Source organism: Trypanosoma rangeli, assembly GCF_003719475.1.
Source record: "Trypanosoma rangeli strain AM80 chromosome Unknown Tra_15.4_contig_00055, whole genome shotgun sequence".
Lineage (NCBI taxonomy): Eukaryota > Euglenozoa > Kinetoplastea > Trypanosomatida > Trypanosomatidae > Trypanosoma > Trypanosoma rangeli.
Genome location: NW_021705799.1, coordinates 46,739 through 67,487, shown reverse-complemented (window position 1 = coordinate 67,487; position 20,749 = coordinate 46,739). Strand labels below are relative to the sequence as shown.

General features: G+C 46.2%; 9 protein-coding genes across 9 annotated transcripts, besides 21 other annotated features; all 9 read right to left on the bottom strand.

Annotated features, from left to right (window-relative positions):
* Positions 1 to 137: 137 nt before the first annotated feature.
* Positions 138 to 170: a microsatellite.
* A 1,387-nt stretch (positions 171 to 1,557) lies between these two features.
* Positions 1,558 to 1,607: a microsatellite.
* A 202-nt stretch (positions 1,608 to 1,809) lies between these two features.
* Positions 1,810 to 1,836: a sequence feature (A-rich).
* A 453-nt stretch (positions 1,837 to 2,289) lies between these two features.
* Positions 2,290 to 2,315: a microsatellite.
* A 100-nt stretch (positions 2,316 to 2,415) lies between these two features.
* Positions 2,416 to 2,425: a microsatellite.
* Positions 2,426 to 2,449: a microsatellite.
* A 585-nt stretch (positions 2,450 to 3,034) lies between these two features.
* Positions 3,035 to 3,061: a microsatellite.
* A 70-nt stretch (positions 3,062 to 3,131) lies between these two features.
* Positions 3,132 to 3,170: a microsatellite.
* Positions 3,171 to 3,274: 104 nt separating this feature from the next.
* Positions 3,275 to 3,298: a microsatellite.
* A 127-nt stretch (positions 3,299 to 3,425) lies between these two features.
* On the bottom strand, positions 3,426 to 4,145 carry TraAM80_02435 (uncharacterized protein; the record flags this gene model as incomplete). Its single annotated transcript, XM_029379438.1, has 1 exon — positions 3,426 to 4,145. One exon carries the CDS (start codon positions 4,143 to 4,145, stop codon positions 3,426 to 3,428), a length of 720 nt encoding a protein of 239 aa, XP_029240742.1.
* A 278-nt stretch (positions 4,146 to 4,423) lies between these two features.
* Positions 4,424 to 4,456: a microsatellite.
* Positions 4,457 to 4,667: 211 nt separating this feature from the next.
* Positions 4,668 to 4,687: a microsatellite.
* A 154-nt stretch (positions 4,688 to 4,841) lies between these two features.
* Positions 4,842 to 4,872: a microsatellite.
* A 45-nt stretch (positions 4,873 to 4,917) lies between these two features.
* Positions 4,918 to 8,349, bottom strand: TraAM80_02434 (uncharacterized protein; the record flags this gene model as incomplete). The annotated part of the gene is made up of 1 exon (XM_029379437.1): positions 4,918 to 8,349. One exon carries the CDS (start codon positions 8,347 to 8,349, stop codon positions 4,918 to 4,920), a length of 3,432 nt encoding a protein of 1,143 aa, XP_029240741.1.
* A 425-nt stretch (positions 8,350 to 8,774) lies between these two features.
* On the bottom strand, positions 8,775 to 9,392 carry TraAM80_02433 (uncharacterized protein; the record flags this gene model as incomplete). Its single annotated transcript, XM_029379436.1, has 1 exon — positions 8,775 to 9,392. The coding sequence occupies one exon, from the start codon at positions 9,390 to 9,392 to the stop codon at positions 8,775 to 8,777; it is 618 nt and encodes a 205-aa protein (XP_029240740.1).
* A 1,485-nt stretch (positions 9,393 to 10,877) lies between these two features.
* Positions 10,878 to 10,909: a microsatellite.
* A 206-nt stretch (positions 10,910 to 11,115) lies between these two features.
* TraAM80_02432 (mitochondrial phosphate transporter) lies at positions 11,116 to 12,069 on the bottom strand (the record flags this gene model as incomplete). Its single annotated transcript, XM_029379435.1, has 1 exon — positions 11,116 to 12,069. The coding sequence occupies one exon, from the start codon at positions 12,067 to 12,069 to the stop codon at positions 11,116 to 11,118; it is 954 nt and encodes a 317-aa protein (XP_029240739.1).
* Positions 12,070 to 12,579: 510 nt separating this feature from the next.
* Positions 12,580 to 12,609: a microsatellite.
* A 35-nt stretch (positions 12,610 to 12,644) lies between these two features.
* On the bottom strand, positions 12,645 to 14,171 carry TraAM80_02431 (putative amino acid permease; the record flags this gene model as incomplete). The annotated part of the gene is made up of 1 exon (XM_029379434.1): positions 12,645 to 14,171. The coding sequence occupies one exon, from the start codon at positions 14,169 to 14,171 to the stop codon at positions 12,645 to 12,647; it is 1,527 nt and encodes a 508-aa protein (XP_029240738.1).
* Positions 14,172 to 14,401: 230 nt separating this feature from the next.
* Positions 14,402 to 14,435: a microsatellite.
* A 105-nt stretch (positions 14,436 to 14,540) lies between these two features.
* Positions 14,541 to 14,561: a microsatellite.
* Positions 14,562 to 14,593: 32 nt separating this feature from the next.
* Positions 14,594 to 16,252, bottom strand: TraAM80_02430 (putative p21-activated kinase 3; the record flags this gene model as incomplete). Its single annotated transcript, XM_029379433.1, has 1 exon — positions 14,594 to 16,252. The coding sequence occupies one exon, from the start codon at positions 16,250 to 16,252 to the stop codon at positions 14,594 to 14,596; it is 1,659 nt and encodes a 552-aa protein (XP_029240737.1).
* A 105-nt stretch (positions 16,253 to 16,357) lies between these two features.
* Positions 16,358 to 16,384: a microsatellite.
* A 216-nt stretch (positions 16,385 to 16,600) lies between these two features.
* Positions 16,601 to 16,617: a microsatellite.
* Positions 16,618 to 16,802: 185 nt separating this feature from the next.
* TraAM80_02429 (charged multivesicular body protein 1) lies at positions 16,803 to 17,426 on the bottom strand (the record flags this gene model as incomplete). Its single annotated transcript, XM_029379432.1, has 1 exon — positions 16,803 to 17,426. One exon carries the CDS (start codon positions 17,424 to 17,426, stop codon positions 16,803 to 16,805), a length of 624 nt encoding a protein of 207 aa, XP_029240736.1.
* A 246-nt stretch (positions 17,427 to 17,672) lies between these two features.
* Positions 17,673 to 18,140, bottom strand: TraAM80_02428 (putative MIP18 family protein; the record flags this gene model as incomplete). Its single annotated transcript, XM_029379431.1, has 1 exon — positions 17,673 to 18,140. The coding sequence occupies one exon, from the start codon at positions 18,138 to 18,140 to the stop codon at positions 17,673 to 17,675; it is 468 nt and encodes a 155-aa protein (XP_029240735.1).
* Positions 18,141 to 18,361: 221 nt separating this feature from the next.
* Positions 18,362 to 18,397: a sequence feature (GA-rich).
* A 38-nt stretch (positions 18,398 to 18,435) lies between these two features.
* Positions 18,436 to 19,551, bottom strand: TraAM80_02427 (zinc finger, MYND domain containing 12; the record flags this gene model as incomplete). Its single annotated transcript, XM_029379430.1, has 1 exon — positions 18,436 to 19,551. The coding sequence occupies one exon, from the start codon at positions 19,549 to 19,551 to the stop codon at positions 18,436 to 18,438; it is 1,116 nt and encodes a 371-aa protein (XP_029240734.1).
* Positions 19,552 to 19,581: 30 nt separating this feature from the next.
* Positions 19,582 to 19,621: a microsatellite.
* Positions 19,622 to 20,457: 836 nt separating this feature from the next.
* Positions 20,458 to 20,487: a microsatellite.
* Positions 20,488 to 20,749: the final 262 nt, after the last annotated feature.

Genomic DNA, 20,749 nt, shown 5'->3' with positions numbered 1-20,749 from the left:
CGTACTATATCTCCCTCCATGTGTGTTTGGATTGCATGCCGTCGGCATGGGAACGGGAGCCAGCAGGGGGAAAAAAGGAGACGCGCCGGTGGAGGCCACAACCCCGGCGACCACAAAAATACGTGCAGCACAGGCTCAAAAACAAAAACGAAAACAAATAAAAAAATAAACCCATGTACATAAACCGCACACAAAAATACAAATAACTCGTCTTCAATAAAAAAGCGCATACCATGCCCACTTGTCACGTTTCCCCTCATGCACCTTGCTCTATATAGCTTGCCGCAGCACTCAGCGTAGTTTGGTTACCTCAAACATAACTCTTCATTTTAAAAAACAAAAAAAAATTTTTTTTGGCGTCTTCCTCTTTCCAACACCTTAACCACGGTACATAAACAGAAAACCACTCAAATGAAGTGATCGAGAGAAGCACCGCGTCTCATTTTGTCATTCTGTTGTTTCCAGTTCCTCTCCTCATTTTTCTTCCCCACCCCCACATCTCTTCTTCGCAGCCCTGACGTTTTCCATGCGTCCCCCTTTTCTTAATTTTATATATCTTTCTTGTTACCTTCGTCTCCCACCCCCTTGTTGTGTTTCACAGCAGAGATCTCTTTCCTCTCTCAATTACTATTATATCCACATTGTCGAATTCCTTCGACAAATATTTTTGTCTTTATCAGGAGTGCCAGGTCTCTGGAGGAATAACAACGCTACCGCCCTCGCACCTCCGCCGCGGAACGTTTTCCTCCGACACACGCAGGCACGCCGCGTTTTTTTTTTTTTTAGCGATGCGCTGCACCTCAGCTGAACGAGTGTACCGTCATAGCAAGGGCAGTCACATTAGTCTCCCGCTTTCTTCTCCCACCACGCATGTTGGGCACTGCCGTTGTCGCGGCTGACAGAGAAATCAAACGCAGGATATGACTACCATCTGCCAGACCCCATCACCAGGCACACACCCCGAATATTTTCTACTCCCTCTTTTCTGACTCCACTTACTCTTATTTTCCCTTTTTACATTTCCACCTCATTCTCCTACGCCGTTTTTTTTCTTTTTTCTCCTCCATCACACCATCGCGTGTCGCTTCTCGATCTGAAGCGACCACACTCATACACACACAAAAAAAAAAAAAGAACGAACATCCACAAAATGCGGGATACGTAGGCAACAGCCGGAGAGGCACCCACCCACATCAATGGGCGCAAAGATGTCCGCACATAGGCATCAGAGAAGACTTCATCCGAAGGAAAAACAACCACATTAAGAGGAACAAAGAAATACTCTCCCACGTTCACACCAGGAATAATGTTGATAGATATACATCATACGTCCAGTATACAAAGTTACGTACGGGCAGAAGACAGGGTAACGTAAGAGGAAAGGAAAAAACAAAAACAAAAATTCATACGACAATTCTTCACTCCTCTGTCACTGACGTCTTTTGGCATGCTCACGTAACACTTCTCCGCTTCTCGCGTTCAATGATAACGCGTGGCTGCGATATTGCTTTTATGCCTTCAAAAAAAAATGAATAACCATATCAACAAATCCGAAACAAAAAACAATGATGATAATATCAAAAATAAAAATAAGGGGTAAAAATAAAGACGTAACCGTAAATAAGTCACTGGAGGTGAACTTATCTATACTCCTCCCTCTTCACTGATAGAGTCAGAACCACTACAGCCAGAGTACTGGCGAATTCAATAAGGAAAATGAGTGTGGAATCCCTTCAGCCAAGAATGGAAAAGTAATAAATACGTCAAAAAGGGCAATATACGCAAATACGCAACCCCTCTTTGCCCCCATTTTATTTCACTTTTTTTTTTTTTTTTACAGTGCCTGACACATGCTTCTGCCCTGTGCCGGAGCAGTCATGTAGAAAAAAAAAAAAAACCGTGATAGGTTCATTACGCGGCAAAAAGTTCCGGCACCCCCAACAAAGACAAAACAAATAACAGTCAGGGCAATCAATCGCTCATTTTACGGCAAAGGGATAAATAAAATCGGCCCTCTACAACAAAATAACAAAATAAAACCAAAACCAACAAAACACTAAGCAGGAGCATAAATCTTCCACCCCAATCAAACCAAAAACAAAATGGAGATGCAAAAACAAAAGCGAAAATAGTGCCGCCCTCAACAATTGCCAAGTAAGAAAGAAGTAAAACAGATAAAAAATACAAGAGAAGCAAAACAGCCCCTTCCACCACAAACAGCATCCTTTCCTCCTGCTTCTTCTCAATTACTCTCGTTTTTATCCTGTTTACTTCATTCATGTCGTTTCCTTTTTTTTTCTTTTTTTTTTTGTTTTGACCCGCTCTTCTCCCAATTCCTTCCATGTATTTGATAACGAAAAACTAAAAGAATACGGGATACAAATCCAACGCGCCTTTCATTCCAACGCTCTTAGCATGTATACGCATATATATATATATATATATGTATGCATTGCTGTTGCAACTCCTATACATTGTCGAACGCGGCAAGCGTCATACCTCTTTTCCTCCCAACTGGGGACAAACAAAATGTTTATTGATGGATAAAAAATATGAACCTGATACCTACTCTCCCACCCCCTTCCCCCTCCTTTTTATTTTTTTTTGGACTTTTCCTCCGTCCATATTTTTTTTGCTGCTCTGTGTCCCCATGTTCGATTCCAAGATTATTATTATTTTTCTTTTCTGTTTCTTCTGGGGGCCTGTCGTTCTTCCACGCTTTTCCTGTCAATGAAAGCAAACGACAAACGGTGCCTCGCGGCAACCTCTGGGACAAATGTTTATGCTTTTACTGCATCAGACAAGATTTTGGCATCGGGTGGGGGCACTGGCTATCTCCCTCGCACTCCGCACTTTTTTGTGTCTCCTCCGCAGCAACAAACACGCACACACGCTTTCAACTCCACGTCTTCTGTTTGCCTGTTTATACCAGCATATTGGCAACTCCCCCTGAGCTTATCTCTGGGGTTTCTGTTCTCGCCGTGTGGGCGTGAACGGGCACGCAAGTCACCAGAGGTGTGGAGCTGAGTGCCAATCCCCCCCTCCCTCCCTCCCTCCCCCCAAAGATGCCCAACCACTCACACGCACGATGAAAAAAATAAAATAAAAATAATAAATCATCATGGGAAACCAAAATAAAAATAAAAATAAAAATAAAAATAAAATAAAAAACAATCAACTCAAAAAAGACTTTTTTTGTTTTTTGGCCTCCTTTTTTTTCGTGCCTCAGTTTCTGTAGAGAATGCACGCATGGATAGCCCCTCTCCTCCGCTGTTATATAATATATATATATTTGTATCTTTTTCGGTTCTCTGATTCATCGTTATCGTCTTTTCCCCACGATTTTTGGTTGTTTACACAACAGCCGACATTGTTATCCTTTCCATGGTGCCCAGCTTATTTCCTCGCCTCCTTACCCACGTCACTTAAACATTGGTGACGGGGCTTTCGCTGAGCGTGTGCAGAAAACGACACTTTCTTCGGTTACAGCAACTGTTTATAAAGTGTCGGCACACCACGTTTACATTCACTTTATTGCCGGGCCCACGGGTTTGCATGGCGTCAGAATTTCTTGCCAGACCTGAAGGATTCAGACTGTGAGCGTGCATGGATGATGAAGAAGCGATGCTCGAACCCTCCATTGGAAACAGATGATGTTGGTAAAGGGGGGCTTGCCGGTTCTGTTGCTCTGGTAGGGCGGTCTGAGTATACGGCTGCGGCACTGCGACAGTCGTTAACATGTAAACAAGGGGACACGTAGACGTCTGTGGCTGCTGCGATTGCTGCAGTTGCGGGATAAACACTGACTGCATCGGTGACATTGGCGGCCCATCGGGACCTTTTGAAGAAATAAATTGACCTGTGCCAGCTTCAGGACCTCCCCCCATCGGCGTTGCGCCGTACATACTGTTTGGCGTCCACATCACTGCAGCTGGGGGAAGAGGTGCTGCAATTACTGAATTTGGTTGGGAAACAGTAAACAACGGTGTCTGGTGCGGTGTCACTGCTCCTTCCGACGCGCAACTTTGAACGTCATTAAGAGAAATCATGGAAGGTGTCGGATTCAGTTGGGAAAAGCTCTGAGTGAACACCGGGGCAGGGCTCGGCAATCGGAAGCTTCGGCTCGGTGGATCAATGAAGAACATCCCGTCCCGTTCACTCTCCCACAGTTCAACCGTGTTATTCCTCCTCTCCTCGTGTTTCAACTCTCACAGACTCGTATGGACAACAAATGTGCCTGCGGATGGAGTTTTTCTAACTTATTATTGCTGTTGCTTCTTTAACCTCTGCACGTGTAGGAGGAAGAGAAAGAGAGTGATTATCAATAACACTGCAAAGATAGAAAGAGGGCACTGTGCTTTCTCCAAGGAAGAGGCACAGACACAACTACGGCAAGGCGATCACACGTGCAGTGAAGGATATGAAAGCCAAAGAGAAAGGAAAAGAAAAAAAAAAGGATACATGCACAGCCGCCAACGAGCCATGCCACCGGCGCAACCGACGACGTCACAGCAAACGGAACCACCTCGCCCCGTACACACCTCACTCCCCCAGCCCCAAACTTCCCTCACAAAGGGGCACGCTCGCCAAACAGATGCAAGGGAGGCTCTGGAAGCGTTATCCCTCAAATAAGTAAAAGAAAACAAATAGTCTCTCTCTGTGTGTGTGGGGTGGGGGGGGGGGGGGGAGTGCGCCGCCCTGTCACAAGTTGTATTCTGCCTGTTTATTATTCAGTCGCACAGGTGCCGCAAAATGTTTTTCTGAAGAAAAAGAACCCCCCACCCCCACCCCCAGAGGCTCACCAAAAAAAAGAGAACTAAAAAAAGTCAAGGGAGACTGCTACACACAGACACACACATTACACAAACACACGAAGAAGAAGACGTACCTGCACACAAAAACAAAAACAACAGAGAGTTATTTATCGCAAGAGATCACAAGATACTGCTTGGCACCACTGTCTCGGCGAGAGCGCAAAAGAAGTTCTACCTGCACACGTTCCACTCTATCCAACTCCCCCATCTTCACCATATGGGCGAGTACCTTACTTGACTGCCCCAAAAGGGCAGTCAGTATACGCCCATTGCGTTGCCACAAGTCGAGGGACTCCCCCTGCAGCCTGTCACCTCCCACCGACTCCATCACTTCGTAAAGGGTTTGCAAGAGATTAAGCAAAAGCGCCACTTGACTCTCCGAAAGTTGCCTCTTACCCTCCCGCAACAAGAGGGAGTGAAAGGCCCCATAATACGCTCGCGCAGCTATTTCGTTAATGAATTTGGTGAACAGCCCCTCGTCAAGGTTATTTTTGGCTGTACTAAGCTGCTGCCCGAGGTAGCTCTCAAGGCAATCCGCAGCTTGCTTCATGACTGAAGGGGGCACGGGAAACTTTCCCAGCATCTCAGCGCCAATGAGATCGGACAGAAAACTCAACACAGACCGTTCCAAGGTATGTATAATGTGCCGCTCAAATTCCTCCCCAGTTTCCATAGTTGACGCGCGTGTTTGCTCAGCAATCACCCTTCGCTGATGCTCGATTACGCGCTCCGGATCACCCAGTAGAGGAATGAGTTGTTGCATGACGTCTCTTTCTCCAAACTCCTGCAACATCCTCTGGTAGCGCTGCAAATTGCTTAGACAAACCAGCCACTCATCCAACTTGGGCGTGGTGCGACCGCGTGCAACCATAGCGTCAACAAACGCTTCTCCCATTGCTTGTAGAAGCGTAAAAAAATGTATTGCGTACATTTCATGTTGGCAAGGATCTGTCCAAGCGAGCATACGCACAAAAACAGCGAGTAGAGCCTGAAGTAGATCTTGAAGAAGCCCAGGGGAGTGGTTGAAATGCACTGCATTTGGCACAAGCGGCTTAAGTGTCTCACTCGTCACAATACTTGTCATCCACGTGGAGATGTGTCCCTCACACAGGGGAAACCAGAACGAGATAAAATCGGTAAAGCAACCAGCCAAGTCACGACATATGGAAGCTGTTCCAGGCTCATTGTCGAGGATATCCACAAGACTCATCACTGAGCCGTATGTGGAGACAAGAAGTCCAAGCGTCTCACCAAGCGGGTCTGGCTCGGGTGTGCGAACAAGACAGGCCAAGATACGTGTCACAACATTTCGGAGTGGGACACAGATGGCTTCTGTGAGGCTTTTGAGACGGCAAATGGCAATGGCCATGATGGAGGGAGACCCAGACATCTTTGCAAAGGAAAAAGCTCGCTTGCTTCGTTCAGTTACCTGTGTCATCAACTCAAGCAAGTAATGTGATTTACCCCTTAGTCGTGCTCCATCTTTTTGGCGCTCAAGCTCCGGCAGAGAGAGATCCGTTATGGTTTCCCGTACCACTTCACGGCGATGCTCGCGCAGCACACGACCATCTAACCGTTCTAAGGCCTCCATCAGAGGCCTGACCTCTCGTTGCGCTTCCTGCAAAATGGCATCGTTAACGTTCATATTCTGATCAAAGAGAAGCAAAAGCTTCTTCATCTCCTCCAGCACTTTTTCCAACTCCCGTGGGTTCAACGGCAAAAAAGATGTTAATGAAGTCGAGCGGACGTCTTCTAACGACAAAATAATGTCAAATATACAAGACTGGGTTGCCTCAAGAGCCTCCTTTACTAGACGCTTTGTCACGTGCGTCATTGCCGTGCCGCGGAGGTTAAGTAGCGAGGCCAACGCACAAGTGCAACGCTCCCAAGAAGTTTCGTCCGCCAGGTTGCAGCGCGTGCAAACGGAGATTAAGACAGCAACAGTTTCAAGTTCCCCGTGAATCAAGTAGCGGCGACAGTATGCCTTAATAATTGCACCTCCCATATCGTCAATGTCACCTAAAATGTCAACCAGACGTAAGAATGAATTGTGATGGTCTGTACTCCATGCATCTTGGGTGGTTGCAACCACATCCATATTTGGTCGAGTTTGACCTCCTTCTCCCTCTAAATTAATTGCCGGGGGCCGTGTATTGTGTTCTCTATTAAGACAATACATACTACACAGGGTCTTTGCACTTTCGATAGTGTATGGATGAACATTTTTGGTGGCGGTGGTGGCTGGTGAAAGCAAGACGGAAGAGAAGTGATAGCCCTTGATTCCTACATTTGGAGTAGTTATGGGCTCATTTCTAACACTGCCTTTTCCGTAGGACGCCTCAGGGAAAGGGCAAGTGTCAGAGCGTCGCAGTGGGGAGTTTGGTTGTGCCACACTCACATACAGGGCGTCATCGACAGTGATGGTGGCAGAGGCCACGATTTTCTCTTTTGGGGCAGTGCAAAAGCAGGATAACTGGGGCACGAAGAGCTCGAGAAGAATGATATAATCTTTGAAGTGCTCACTGGCACCCCTCGGCACCATCAACGTAACACGACTATCTGATTGCCACGTGTAGATGCCATCTTTCAAGGCACTTTTTCCCGGCACCACCTCTGAAGCTACACGCCAACTTTTCTGTTGAAGACTCCAAATTGCCTTTAAATGTTGTGGTAAACCCTTCATTGTCCTACTCCCATTTTTAGTACATTTCTCCTCCTCCGTATCACGGAGTTGTACTCGCATAAGAGATAGTGTGATGCACCCACCAAAGCATTCCCCACGCTGCGCTCCATGAATATCATTCCAAACTCTTTTGGAATGTCGCTCATTTATTTCTTTCCCACTCAACTCTGTGTCCAGCATGTTAAGTCGTCGACGCACTTCCTCGAGGCAGTGCTTCTGAAATGCCTCGTAGTCCGGACGACGGATAAAATTCTCTTCTCTCCTGTATGAGTCCTTACCATTCCATGTCTTGTCAGACGTAAAGGCTTCATAAAGGTACTGCAGCTCTTGCGCAACGCCAGCGTCGGAGACACGGCGGAGGACGTCCTTCGCGAAAAGCCCCACCACACCCGGATTGAGAGACTGATCAAGAAATTTTTTAATCAGCACCGCAAGCATCCCCTTTCGCACCTCCGTCCCACATTCCACTGGATCCCAGGGTGTGCGTTGTGTTACTGCCTTTACTACATCTGCCAACAGAGACATCAAACTCTCTTGAGCAGACTCTGTGTCAATGTTCCGGTTGTCCCCAGTCCAAGAGGACACGGTGTGACGTGCGGTTTCTGCAAGCAGCGGGTTGGTGTTTTGCCCCGGTGCCCTCACTATAAAAGACGGCTGCGATGCGGATGTCGAGCGCCTCGAGCCGTCTCGCTCCTCCAAGAACAGCTCCATCATATGTTCTTCAGGAACCTCAACAGATTCCAGCCATGAGGAACCCGCCATCCATGAGGGCATGTATGACCGCCGGGCAAACTGTGTCCTCCTCTTCCCCTCCGCCTGCGCCGTTACAAATGCAGAACCTTGCGGTTCCATCGGGCATACGTGGCTGTGCTGCACACGTTAATCTCTACCCACAACAGAAAGCAACACACAAATCGATCAATAACGCCGTGCTCACCCTAATCCCTTCAACAATCCAAAAAAAAAAAAAGAGAGACTTGTGCTGCCCTCCAACGCGGTATTTGTGGCAAACAAAAAAATATGTAATCCGTGAAAAAGCGGCAAAGTTAACCAAGACGTGTTATCACCTACATGGACTCCTTGAATTGCTCACTTTTTGAAAACCGTTCCGGAAAAAAAAAAACAGTGTAAGAAGAATAAGGTGGCGCAACCTTGTTGCCCGCCTTTATGAGGTGCGTTCTTTTTTGTTTTTGTTGGAACGCGAGGGTTGACTGGGTATATTCTTCTCATGTACCCATATGTACAACGCACTTGAAGGCAAAGCGATGCCTGCCATATCACGTCAACTGTTTTTGCTGAAGTATAAGTTGTTTACTTTGCACCAACTGACGATGCAACTGCTGCGCCAACAAGTTTTGACGTCGCACGTACATGAGCAGTTCGTGAAGCTCCTCATTCATCTTACACGCTATGGCCTCAACCTTTCCATCTCGGAAGCTCCACTGATTGTTGCTAACCTGCGGCACCTCAGGGTGACGCTCGTCATGTTCCCGTCGGAGCTTGCGGGCATGCGCGCTTAGCTTTGAAGCAAGCCGCATAGCCAATGCATCTTCATCTATGAATATCTGACGCCCTTTGAGCTGAGCGGCGGATGAGACGTAGTCACTGCGATCACTACCACTGTCACTGCCAAGGCCACTACTGCAGCTCTGAAGTGTATCATTCATCCCGTGCGTCATCGCCTCTTCCTTCCCACTGCTGAGCATGCGCATGTAGAAACAGTGTGAAAACTCTCCACCATCTTCGACGCTGCTTCCCTCCCCCAGGGGCTCAGCCTCCGTTGATGCTGCTTCAATCCCTTTTCCTGTGCCAGTGGATGTAAAAAGGTCCCGCACTTGCTCACACCAAATCGAGTACTGCTCTGCATCGCTTAGCGCGCTGCCGGACGGGTTCATGTGCCAGCGCTTTTCTTTTTTTGCGTCGCGAAGAGAAGCTGCACGCACTAAAAAACTAGAAATAAAAACAATAAGTAAGAATAAACAAATACTGGGAATCCGAAAAAAAAAAAAAAGGAGGAGGAGTAAAAGAAAAGGAGTGCTTACACAATAGAAACAAAAAACAAACAAACCAACCAACACAACAACCCCACAACAACAACCATGCGCAGAAGAGAAAAAAAAAGAAAATAAATCGCCCGGAATAAAGAAAGCGAAACGGGCTGCGCGTGACATCATGCACCCTTTCAGAGGCAACATCAAGGGAACCTACAAGAAGGAATACCCTAGCAACTACTACAGCACGACAAGTAAATACAGACAGCATTCTCTCTCTCTCTCGCTTTCATTCTATCGTCATGCATTCCTTAGAGCAAACAACTGCTCCACAAATTTATTGCAGATCTGTCATTGTCTTTGCTTCTTTTTCCCCACTCGGTTCCACCCCGGAAACCAAATTAGAAAAAAAAAAAAGGACGCCTACATTTTTTTCTTTTTCTTTGTTTGACAGGTATTTGATTCCTATTCTTATCTTTTCCATTGCAATTCCACTCCTCCTCGTCGATCCTGTCGTGTAACTGGAAACACGGTACTGTCCCCCCCCCCCCCGTCAGCGGTGTTGGGAAGACGTAGATGAAGAAAGGACGCTAGTGAACACGTCAACGGTGAAAAAAGGAGAAAAAGAATCATGAGCAATACCGGCGTACTGGTCCATATCGCGCCTGTGCTGCATCTCCGCATCTTCCCCTCAAACGCACATACACAAGCATCGACGCAAACCACACTTATATGCCTCCTTGTTATTTTTATTTTTCCGCTCAATTCGATTCCCTTCTTCAGTTCATACCATTATCCCCTATCCTTATTTCTCCCCTTACTAGAGGATCGCTTCACATTTCAAACTTGCGTTCTCACCTTCGTTCCATACCCCTTTGTTTTTTCGTTTCGTTACTTTTCTATTCACGTGAGTGCTCTCCTCCCCCCCTCGCCATTGCAGCCCCTTTCCCCGGGGTGGAGTGTCTTTCTCGTTGCATCCCTCCCCTTGTTCTCCTCTGCCGCGGTTCCTCATAAAGACCCTTTCTTCATCTTATTACGGCAGCGGTGTGGGTGGACGTCCGTACAGATACCCACACGACCGTTCCTTATATATATATATACACTTATTCGTGCCCGGGGAAATGGTAGAGATGGTGACGAAGGTGGGACTGCATCCACCAAAACGAGGAATCCCCAAATGTATTTGCCTTACTGGCATACATAGTCATTGATCCACAAATATCGGGGTAGGGGGGGAGGCATAATCACATTTCCCCCATACGGCTCATTTATTCTTTTACTCTGAAGAAGACCACAAGAAATAAGCGAGATCATAACTTCTTCTTCGTCCACTCTTTCAACACCCTCTTTTTTTTTTGTTTCATTCTCGTTCCTTTAAGATGATTATGAATAAATAAATAACACATATGTATATATATATACTTGTTGCTTCATCCTGCCTCCATGCCTCTCATCACCATTGCCCGCATCCCCTTTTTTTTCTTTTTTTCCCGGACGAATGATGAAAACAAAGCAAAACAAAACCCAGGGAAAAGGAAAAAAAAGCAAAATCTATTGCTTGCCTCATGTAAACAAAAGAAAAAACACCCCTAGTGAAAACAAATAAAGCAAGTAAGTAAAAACCACACTACTTATTGCCTGTGCCACCGCTGGTGCCAAGACCGAGGGTGCTCTTGTAGGTGTCATAGATCCACCACTGCAAGCCGGTAAGGGTGCCAATCATGAGAATACGCGCCATAAGGCCCTTGGTGCAGAGGTTAAGATAACCCATCTCGGCGGCAATCTGGCCGTATCCCTTGCCTGCATTTGTCGCCTTACCACGAGCAGAGACAAGGGAATCGGCAGGGTGCGAGACGATAGCGCACACAATACCTGCGATGTAGCCCGATGCAAAAGTAATACTGAGCTGCGTTCCCTTACTGTACTCATTCTTTGGCTTTGTAAACACATACGTGTAAAACATCCGCACCACTTTTTCAAAAAAGTAGAACTTTGCCATTGTGTACGGGATTTGACGGGACCAAAGCGGCACAAGTGACTTGAACGGGAAACCAGAATTAGGGTCAGCACGCATAGCTGCAACAGCGGCGCCAAAGGCAGTGGGAAACGTGCCACTGGGAGAGGTCTGAACCTTCACCTTCACCATCTCCATCGGACACAGGCCCATATCAGCAAAGAACTCAGCCGTTGCTGAACCTGCAAGCCAAATGAGACCTTCATACTGCTTTGCCGCCTGCTCACCAGCGAGATTAGCATAGAAATCCTTAAACACCTCATACAGGCCAAATTTAAATGCACCCTGCACCGAGTAACCAAGTAAGGTCGGCAACCACCCCTTCCAAATTCCTTTTGCACCGCAGCCGTCCTCAGCAAGGACTACCTTGAAGCCAGAAGAGATGCCCTTAAACTTTTCGGGACTCACTTGCATGTTACACTTTACAACATCAAGTGGGCACACCAATGTGTGCGTCACCCCACAAGAGATGACGCCACCACCCAAACATTTGAGATAGTACGAATTCGTGTGGGGAATGTCCGGATTCACATAGCGTGCATCCCAAGGTTTCTTGCTATTCATCATAGCTTCCAACTCGTTTCCTTCGCTTGTTTTATGCGTAATGCTGGTGGGCTGCTTAGATTCCCGTTACTTACCAATCCAAAACAAACATGAAAAAACAAAAAAAAAACAATCAAAAGTGTAACCTGGAGATGGACCTGAGGTCACCCATCAGCAACAACACAAACGAGTAAAAATCACATGAAGGCAATGATGAGCAAGAGGAACAGAAATCCGGTATTGACAAACTGCACACATTATCTGGTCCACGAATAAACCAAAGCAAAAACCAAAAGAGCACACAAGACAATAATAAATAAAGAAAGAGACTAAAAACATGGCGAGACCAGTCTTACACTCTTTCTCATTCCTACTGGGGATTAGGAGGTGATAAGTGGCAAAATTGTTTCATTAAATTTGCAAAACAACCCCACTTTCACCCCCCAACGAACTCTTCTAAAGTATTTTATTTACTCTTAAACGCCATTCTTATCATTTATTCACTTTCCATGCATTTTCCCTTCTTTAAGAATAACAGCACACACCCACACACACACACAAACATGGCAAACAAATTTAAATTACACCTGTGTGTGGGGTCATTCATCATCCTCCGGCGATTCGCGATCAATAAAGGTATGGTGTGGGTGCATCCTGCGCCACTCATTACACCCTTTCTCTAGAAGGCTTCCGTACGTCTGCATGTCAGCATCCTCATAATCCTCAACCAACTTTCCCTCAAACCCTTCCGGCCTAAAAAAACTCACCCAAAAGTAGGAAACTATGACCGTTCCACAAATCATTGCAAGAGTACTCCAGAAAAGCATGGGGCTTCCAAACATTGACACCGCAATGAGGACCAACGAGAAAGCAATAGGGACCCCACCACAAAATAACGCCGCAACTAGGCCTCCTGGCGCCCTGTACGGACGCTCTAAAAAGGGCTGTTTAAAACGTAGCCCCAAAAAAACAAGCAGAGTCGCAATGAGACACAAAGAATATAAGATTTGGTCAATCTCTACAAGTGTATGAAATGAAAAACACAGAGAGAGAGCGCACGTGATAATTGAGTTAACAACTATGGCATTGAATGGTGTCCCGTATCTATTGTGATATCTCGACAACCATTCAGAAACGTATGGAAAGGCGTTGAGGGTCCCCATTCCCGCTAAGGAGCGGGAGGTTGTTGCCAACAGCGTTGTCATGAGTCCCACCGTTGAAATAACGCCTCCAATAGTCACCACTACAGCTATGGCATACCCACCAACTGCCTCCCCCACCCTAACCCAAAAACCATTATCCCAATCCTCAAATGGGGTGTTTTTCAGTGCCTCAGCACTCGATCCCACCAATATGGGAGGAATATACGTGGCTAGAGCAGAGATAATCATAAGTCCAAGAGCCCGAATGAAGGTTGGGTTGGGGTTGCTCACTTCCTCAATGACATTACCCGCGCTGTCAAACCCGGAAAAATTCCACGCAACCACAGGGAGAAACACGGACCAATTAATGTTCTCTGGCACATAACCAATTCGCTCCCAATTGAAACCAAAAGGGAGCTGAAAAATAAACATGAGCAGAAAGGGTAGAAGTGTTACTGCCATCACCGCCACACTCAAGTTTCCGACGGTTTGAATACCCACCAGATTTATAAATACACATAATCCCATGAAAAACACCTTAACAAGCGATTTTTCAACAAAATTAAGTTTCAGAAGTGTCGCACAATAATCCGCAAGCACCGTCGGATATAAACTGTTGTCCACAAAGTTTAAAAAGGCCGTCCATATAACCATACAAAAAGTAAACCACGGAGGAAAAAAGACATTCACCCACATAATCGGCCCTGCATTGGATGGAATGGCACAGGACAGTTCTGCGACACACAGGGAAACGGGTATACCCCATAAAAATGGAATGATACATAGAAACACTATCGTCAAAAGAGGTCCCCCGGCGCTGACAGACTCCTCCAAGCCATACCCACCGCTGATGCTCGCCGTGTAGATAACACCCAATAACGTGAGTGTTGTCAGTGCTGTCTTGGGACGAGATTCCGAGTCACGGCGTGGGTTGCGAAACCGCACTGTCGGTGAGGACGATCTGCTAGTGGTGAAAAAAGCCATTCTCCCTTCCGGACAATCCCTCATAAACTCTTGGAAAACAACTATCCCCTTCCGCTGCGCAGCAAAACCAAGTGAATAAAAAGCTGTCAAAGTAGTAGGTTCATGCAACTTTCACCCAACAAGAGAAACAAACAAAAAAAAACCGGCAATTTTTTTTTAAAAAAAACACATGCAAATGGTAACTATAAACACACATCCACGCCATCGCGGCAGACGCGGCGGCGGAGGCAAATAATAATAAAAATAATAACAATAATGATACTACATGCAAAGAAGTTGGAGGAAGCGGTGTACTGTAAGAAAAGATGATAAAAAGATAAACGTTCCGCGATCCCCAAAATATAAACGTTTGAATACAAGTAAAGCAACTAATAATAATAATAATAATAACAGCAACTCTTCATCCACTATGTGGTAGCTCGTCAACTTATGTTTTTTTGCTGTTCTAACATCGGCACTAGAAACTCACATTTCGGTTTTGCTTTTTTTACAATGAAAGGATGACTTAGCGCGGCCTCAACACTGGGACGCTGCGCAGGATCTTTTATTAAGAGAAAAGACGCAAACTCTCGACATAGGGACGACCAACGATTTGCATTTTTCATAACGGGCGGTGGGTCCGTGCCTATTTTAAGCAGTGCTCGCATAGGATTAAGGCCCATCAACGGTGGTTCTCCGTCGCACATCTCCAAAAAGAGGATTCCCGCGCTCCACACATCGGCTTTGCTATTGTACGCCCTTCCAGCTGCGACCTCGGGAGCCATCCAGTATGGCGTACCAACGACTGTTCTACGCATCGCTCTTGAGGGCGTGAGCAAAGTGGCAAAGCCAAAGTCCCCCAACTTTACTTCACCTCGTGAGGAGAGAAGAATGTTATCGGACTTAACATCGCGGTGAACACAGCGAAAATCATGGAGACACTGAAGAGCCTGAAGCACCTCTCGCATCAACGTTGCCAGTTGCGTTTCGGTGAATTCCATTCTTTCCCCCTCCGATGGAAACAACAAATCCGTCAATTTGCCCCCGTCCATAAACTCCATGACAAGAAATAAATGCCTGCCTTTTCGGTAGCAATCATAAAGAGTCACAATATTGGGATGCTGAAGTGCCTTCAGCAGTGATATCTCCTTCACGAGGAAAGGCAGCACTTTTTTATCTCGGCCTACCGTGATGCGCTTGATTGCAACTGTTTCACCATCCAGTGTCCGCACAGCTTTAAAAACCTCTCCCTGTGAACCACCATCTAACCTTTCCCAGTCGCTAAAGAGCACCTCTGGGTCACCATCAGAAAGCAATGACTCCAGTGTCATACTCTGAGGCTCCAGGCTCGACATAGGAGCAGGATGACCTTCTCTATTTCTGTGTCCTCCCTGAGATATTATTTCTCCTGCAATGGGTCGAACATTTGTCAAAACTCCGTGCTGCAACTCAAAATGATGGAGCGTCTTGGCACAGTCCATTGCTGTCGCCCCATTTCCCCCCAGCGCAGAGGATGTTATGCCCTGATGCGGCAGCCACTTCCGGGATGTCGACGGAAAAAGATGAGGGCCAACGTCATTGCCCTCACGTGTAGCACTTGTATGAATGTGATGGTCTACTCGAACCGGCGGCCCAAATGTGATGGCGGCAGTCCGAACATGCCTTGCACTAATCTTTGCGAAAAAGGCAATCGCGCCACACAGCTCATCCACGTTCTCAAAAGAGAGATGCACTTCGTGTGGGTTCACAGGCACCAACGCTTCTTCACGACGAACAAAATGTAGACCCGGGGCAATTTCCAGGACAAACGGGTGCCCCACAGAACAGTCCTCCGTCACACAACAACGCCGAACCACCGCCTCCGGTAGATATATAATTTCTATGGGATGGCACGAGTCCTTCTTCTGAGCAAAGCGCAGAAGATAGTTGCCGCTCGTCAAAAACCAATTAAATTCCCACACAAAAACGTTGGTAACGCGAAGTCTGCGCGACATCCACCCCGAGTACTCCGGTTCATTGTACGCCTGGACCTGAGAGAGAGTAAAGTTGTTCCTGACAAGTTCCTGACAGATAGCCCTGTCAGGACGATTCAATAGTGTCATAACGTTCCCAACTATGCCTTAGCCTCGGAAATTGTACGAATAGTGGCGCTCATCCACTGCCACATGAGTGGTCTGTGGTCCCAGATGATACCAACAAGGGGAACAAATACAAATAATAATAATAATAATAATCCCCGACTACGGACACAGGCACACAAGAACAACAAAAAAAAATATAATAAGATGTCACAAATAGCACGCATCCACAAAACATGTACGCCCCCTGCAATAAACATGAGCACATCGATATTAAAAGGCATGTTTTGAAGGTTATGTGAAAATCAGGCAGCATTGTGGAGGCCAAGAAGGAAGTAAACAATACGCAGGTACCAAAAAAAAAAAAAAGGAACACACACACACACACATCAATACGTATAAAAAGGAAGGCATGTACACAGTAATGACAATGTAAATATATATTATAATACTCTTTCTACTTCATTCCAATTTCATACCAGTACATAAACAACTCACAAAAAACCTCCCCCACAAAAAGAAGAAACACGTAAAGACCTAAAACAAAAAACAAAAGCAGATTCCACTGTTATCACTACTTCCCTCGTAGTCGAGCAAACTGCTCCTCCAGATTGTCTGTTTCATCGTCGGCATGCTCCACAGGAGCTAGCGCCATGGGGTTCGTTTTGCTAATTCTAATCTTATCATCCAAGTGCTGTTTGATGTCTAGGCCGTGTTCATCTGCCACCTGCGCCATCAGCGTGTTTACCTCATCCTCTGGCATACTTGTGGCCGTTGTTTGCCCGATTGCGTTCTCCATATATTCCGAGGTAACATCCATTGTCTCAAACTGTTTCTCAAACTTGTCCATGAGGTTTGAGATGGCCTCTGGATTCATTGCGTTGAGCACCTTGTCCATGCCCTTCACCATTTGTCCCATGCCCTTCGTCACCATCTTCATCTTTATGGCAGTATCCAACCGTGACACAACAGCATCCATGCGAGCCGCGAGACGAAGATGGTTAATGGATTCGTTCTTCTTCCGTATGCTGTTCTGTGCAAAGATACGGGCCCCATCCATGTTCCCCTTTTCCATTGCCTGCTTGCACTTGCGCATCTCCTGTTTTTGCTCCTTTTCACATCGCGTAGAGTTCTTTGCAAACTGTTTTGTGACAAACTTCAATTGAAACTGAAGATCCTGCAACTGATTAATTGACATCGTAATCCACCGCCACTTGTGCTGCTTCTACACAGAATAAAACAAAATCAAAAAGCGAGAGGGGGGAAAAAGAAGCAACAGTAGTAATAGTAGCAATAATGGCAGCCGTAATAAGGGAGTGAGGATAGACGAACCGCGCTTACACTATCACCATTATCAAAAACAAAGCACAACCCTTCAGTTACAAAGCAAGAATCATCAACGACAACAGCAAGACGCACCTAACGCCACGGCCCTCTCAACCACTCATTCTGAATCCGCATTCATGAGTCTCTCCATCTCCGTTTTCAACGTCTCGTTCTCCAGTGCCGCCGCCACCCGTTCCTTATCCAAAATCTGCTTCTCCAGTTCACGCTGCTGCAGATGTGAACCATCAACTAATCGAATGTCAATTTTCCAGTCACACTCCGGCGTCGGGAGGGTTTCCTTTAACCTGGCGTAAACACAAAGGCAAATAATTGCCATTCGACTGCAATGAACCACGGTTGGTTTCAACACAACTGTCACCACAGCAATTCGCTTTGAAGCACGAGCACCACTCACACTTTCTCCTTCGTCTCTAACAAAGGAGTTGCCGTAATATTTGCCGTACTCAACGCTGCAGCGGTCAGGTGCCACAACCCCCAGGTCCGCCAGCGTGCAACTCCTCTTCTCTGGATCTCGAATTGTGGAGATCTCGTAGAACACGTCTTCCGCCGCGTAAACTCCGTCCATTATCCCTTGGACGTTACACCATTAAACACTCTCTCACGGGAAGAACAACAGAGATGAACCAGGGCAGTTTTCTAAACCCCAAACACGAGGCAACACCACACCACATGAAATCGGGCAAGAATAAAACGTATACTCCACCAGAAGCAACACCAACAAACAATAATAAAACATAAAATACCTTCCTGTACATAAAAAAAAAAAAAAACAGAACCTAGCATATGTTTCTTTTTTATTTCTTTCTTTTCATCTTCTTCTCTGCAGGCACCCTACGTACAAGAGAAGCAGGCAAAAGGCTTTACTGCAGTTTCCGCTCCTCTGCGTCGTCATTCTCCAAAGGTATTTCAAACCACTCGCACCACTCCTCTATTTCCTGCACTACTGGATGTCGTTCACCATGAAAATGTTGCGTTGTCACCCGTGCTGTTCGTAGATGCCGCCCTGCCTTTTTCTTTTCACTCACCCAAAGAAGAAATAAGCCAAGCACAAACTGTGCTCGTGCTGTCGTCGGGTGTAAAGTGGTAAAACGTTCTCTCTGTATTTTGTAAATGGCATGCAACATCTTAGAAACATCGGCCAAGTTTTCCTTTCCAAAGGCCTTCGCAGAGGCGTACCCCGTGTCTTGCACTACCTCATCGTCCTCGTACCGTTTAACAGCCTTTGCTGCTAGTGCCTCCTCCACGATGTCCTGGAGGACACGCCGCAAGTATTTAAACCAAATGTTCTTCACCGTGTCATAGAGTGCCATGGCCCCTTCCATACTGGCTTTTGTCACAAACACATTGGCCAGATCAAAATACCCAAAAGACGTCAAGACGTCCACCGGCCCATTCAGCACACTAAGATAGTATGTGGCAGCTGTCAGATGCTGTATGGCGGCTTCAATTTTATTATCAGCAGCGTACAAGAGTCCAAACGTCTGATGAAGTTCTGCTTTCGTCGCTGTGCCAACCTCTTCTGGGTGGTTAAGAATAATAAAATGGGCAAGTGACAACATTTCTTCCGCATTTCCGTAGCGTCCTAAAAACTGATTGGTACGTGCCAGGTGAAAGTAGGCTGGTACAAGCTTTACACTCTTTTTCCCGTAAAACCTTTCCTTTAGACGCAACGTTTTGACACCTGCCTCAACTGCCGCCTCACCATTTCCCTCTACCAACAGTCTGCGACTCTCATCTTGGGCTTGATCCAGCAGCTGAGAAATGACATTAGCTACACGATCACCATGTGCAGAACGCGCCGCCAATGCATTAATGCCGTTTGAAGGGGCGTCCATTAAGCATATTAGTTCATCGAACCTGCTTTCGAGGCTCGCCCACCCTGCGCCTGAGACGTCAAAGGGATCACTCTCTACGCCCACAGCTCCCTGCGACGCACTGGAGCAGCCTTTTACAATGGATCCAGCTTTATTTTTCATGAAAGACGCAGTGTTAAAATCTCTACGTGGAAAAAAAAAGAAAACAATCAATACACTAAATAAAAAAAAAGTTGGGGAAACACAGAGGTCAACCAAAAGCATTCTCTCAACGAAGGCGCACCGCCAAGAAAGACGGCACCAACAAAGTGACTCCTGCCATGGAATTGAGTGTCCCTACATTCCAAACTCTTCACTGGCCATATTCCACCTGAATCACCACCCTCTTGAGTGGTCATATATATATATATCCTCGGAAGCCCGTCAAAACAAATGATTGCTGTATAAACGGTATTAGCTGTATTTATACCAAACTGAAAAACTTGTCCTGTATATTCGCACAGAAATATATACATATATATATGCCCTCTCACTGCTGCTCCTAACGCCTCTCGGTCATCCAAGTCCATTTAGAGAGAATCAAACCAAGCATTCGCCATCCAGTTTCGTGTGCTCCAAGTCAGACACATACTGAACCTTAAAGAAATTCCTCGTTTCTGTTTCGTTGAAGATGACAAAACGCCACCTACCGCCCTCTCTTCCTCCTGTAACTTCCAGCTCAAAAAAGATCATCAATCCACCGCTGTCGCCCAACGAAAGAGATGGAGTACTTGAGCGTGTTGTTGGGGCAATGCGGCTCATATTCCCAGAGGAACTATATGAATAGATAGTTTTTCATATGAGCGTGGTACATAGCATCATCGGAGAAAGTCAATAGCCTGCAAAAGGATACTCGCCCGGAAATGCTTGGGGGCAACCAAGCCATACTAAGATAGAGTGTTACCCATGCCGATATGCCACAAAAGCAAAACTTTATTAATCGTCATTACACTGAGAGGCGGTAAAGCAAGAAAAAAAAATAATGACAACCAAAAAAAAGGGACTCATGCAGGAACTAGCAATGTAGATTATATATATATATATATATATATATAATATTACCGATTACGACAGAGTTTACTTCAGCAGCGTTACGCCAAGTTACATTTATCACCCTTAGTTTTTAAAAAGTTAATTGCGGGTTCCCTACAGCTAGACTTTAATACTCATTTAGTTATGATCACAGGGAAATTGCTCTTTTATTTTATCTAATCGCTGTCCTCAAACTTGGTACTTGCACGGTTGTTGTCGAGGTTTGGGGTAGGACGTCCGAAGCCACGGCCACCACGGTCACCAAAGCCACGGCCACCACGGTCTACCC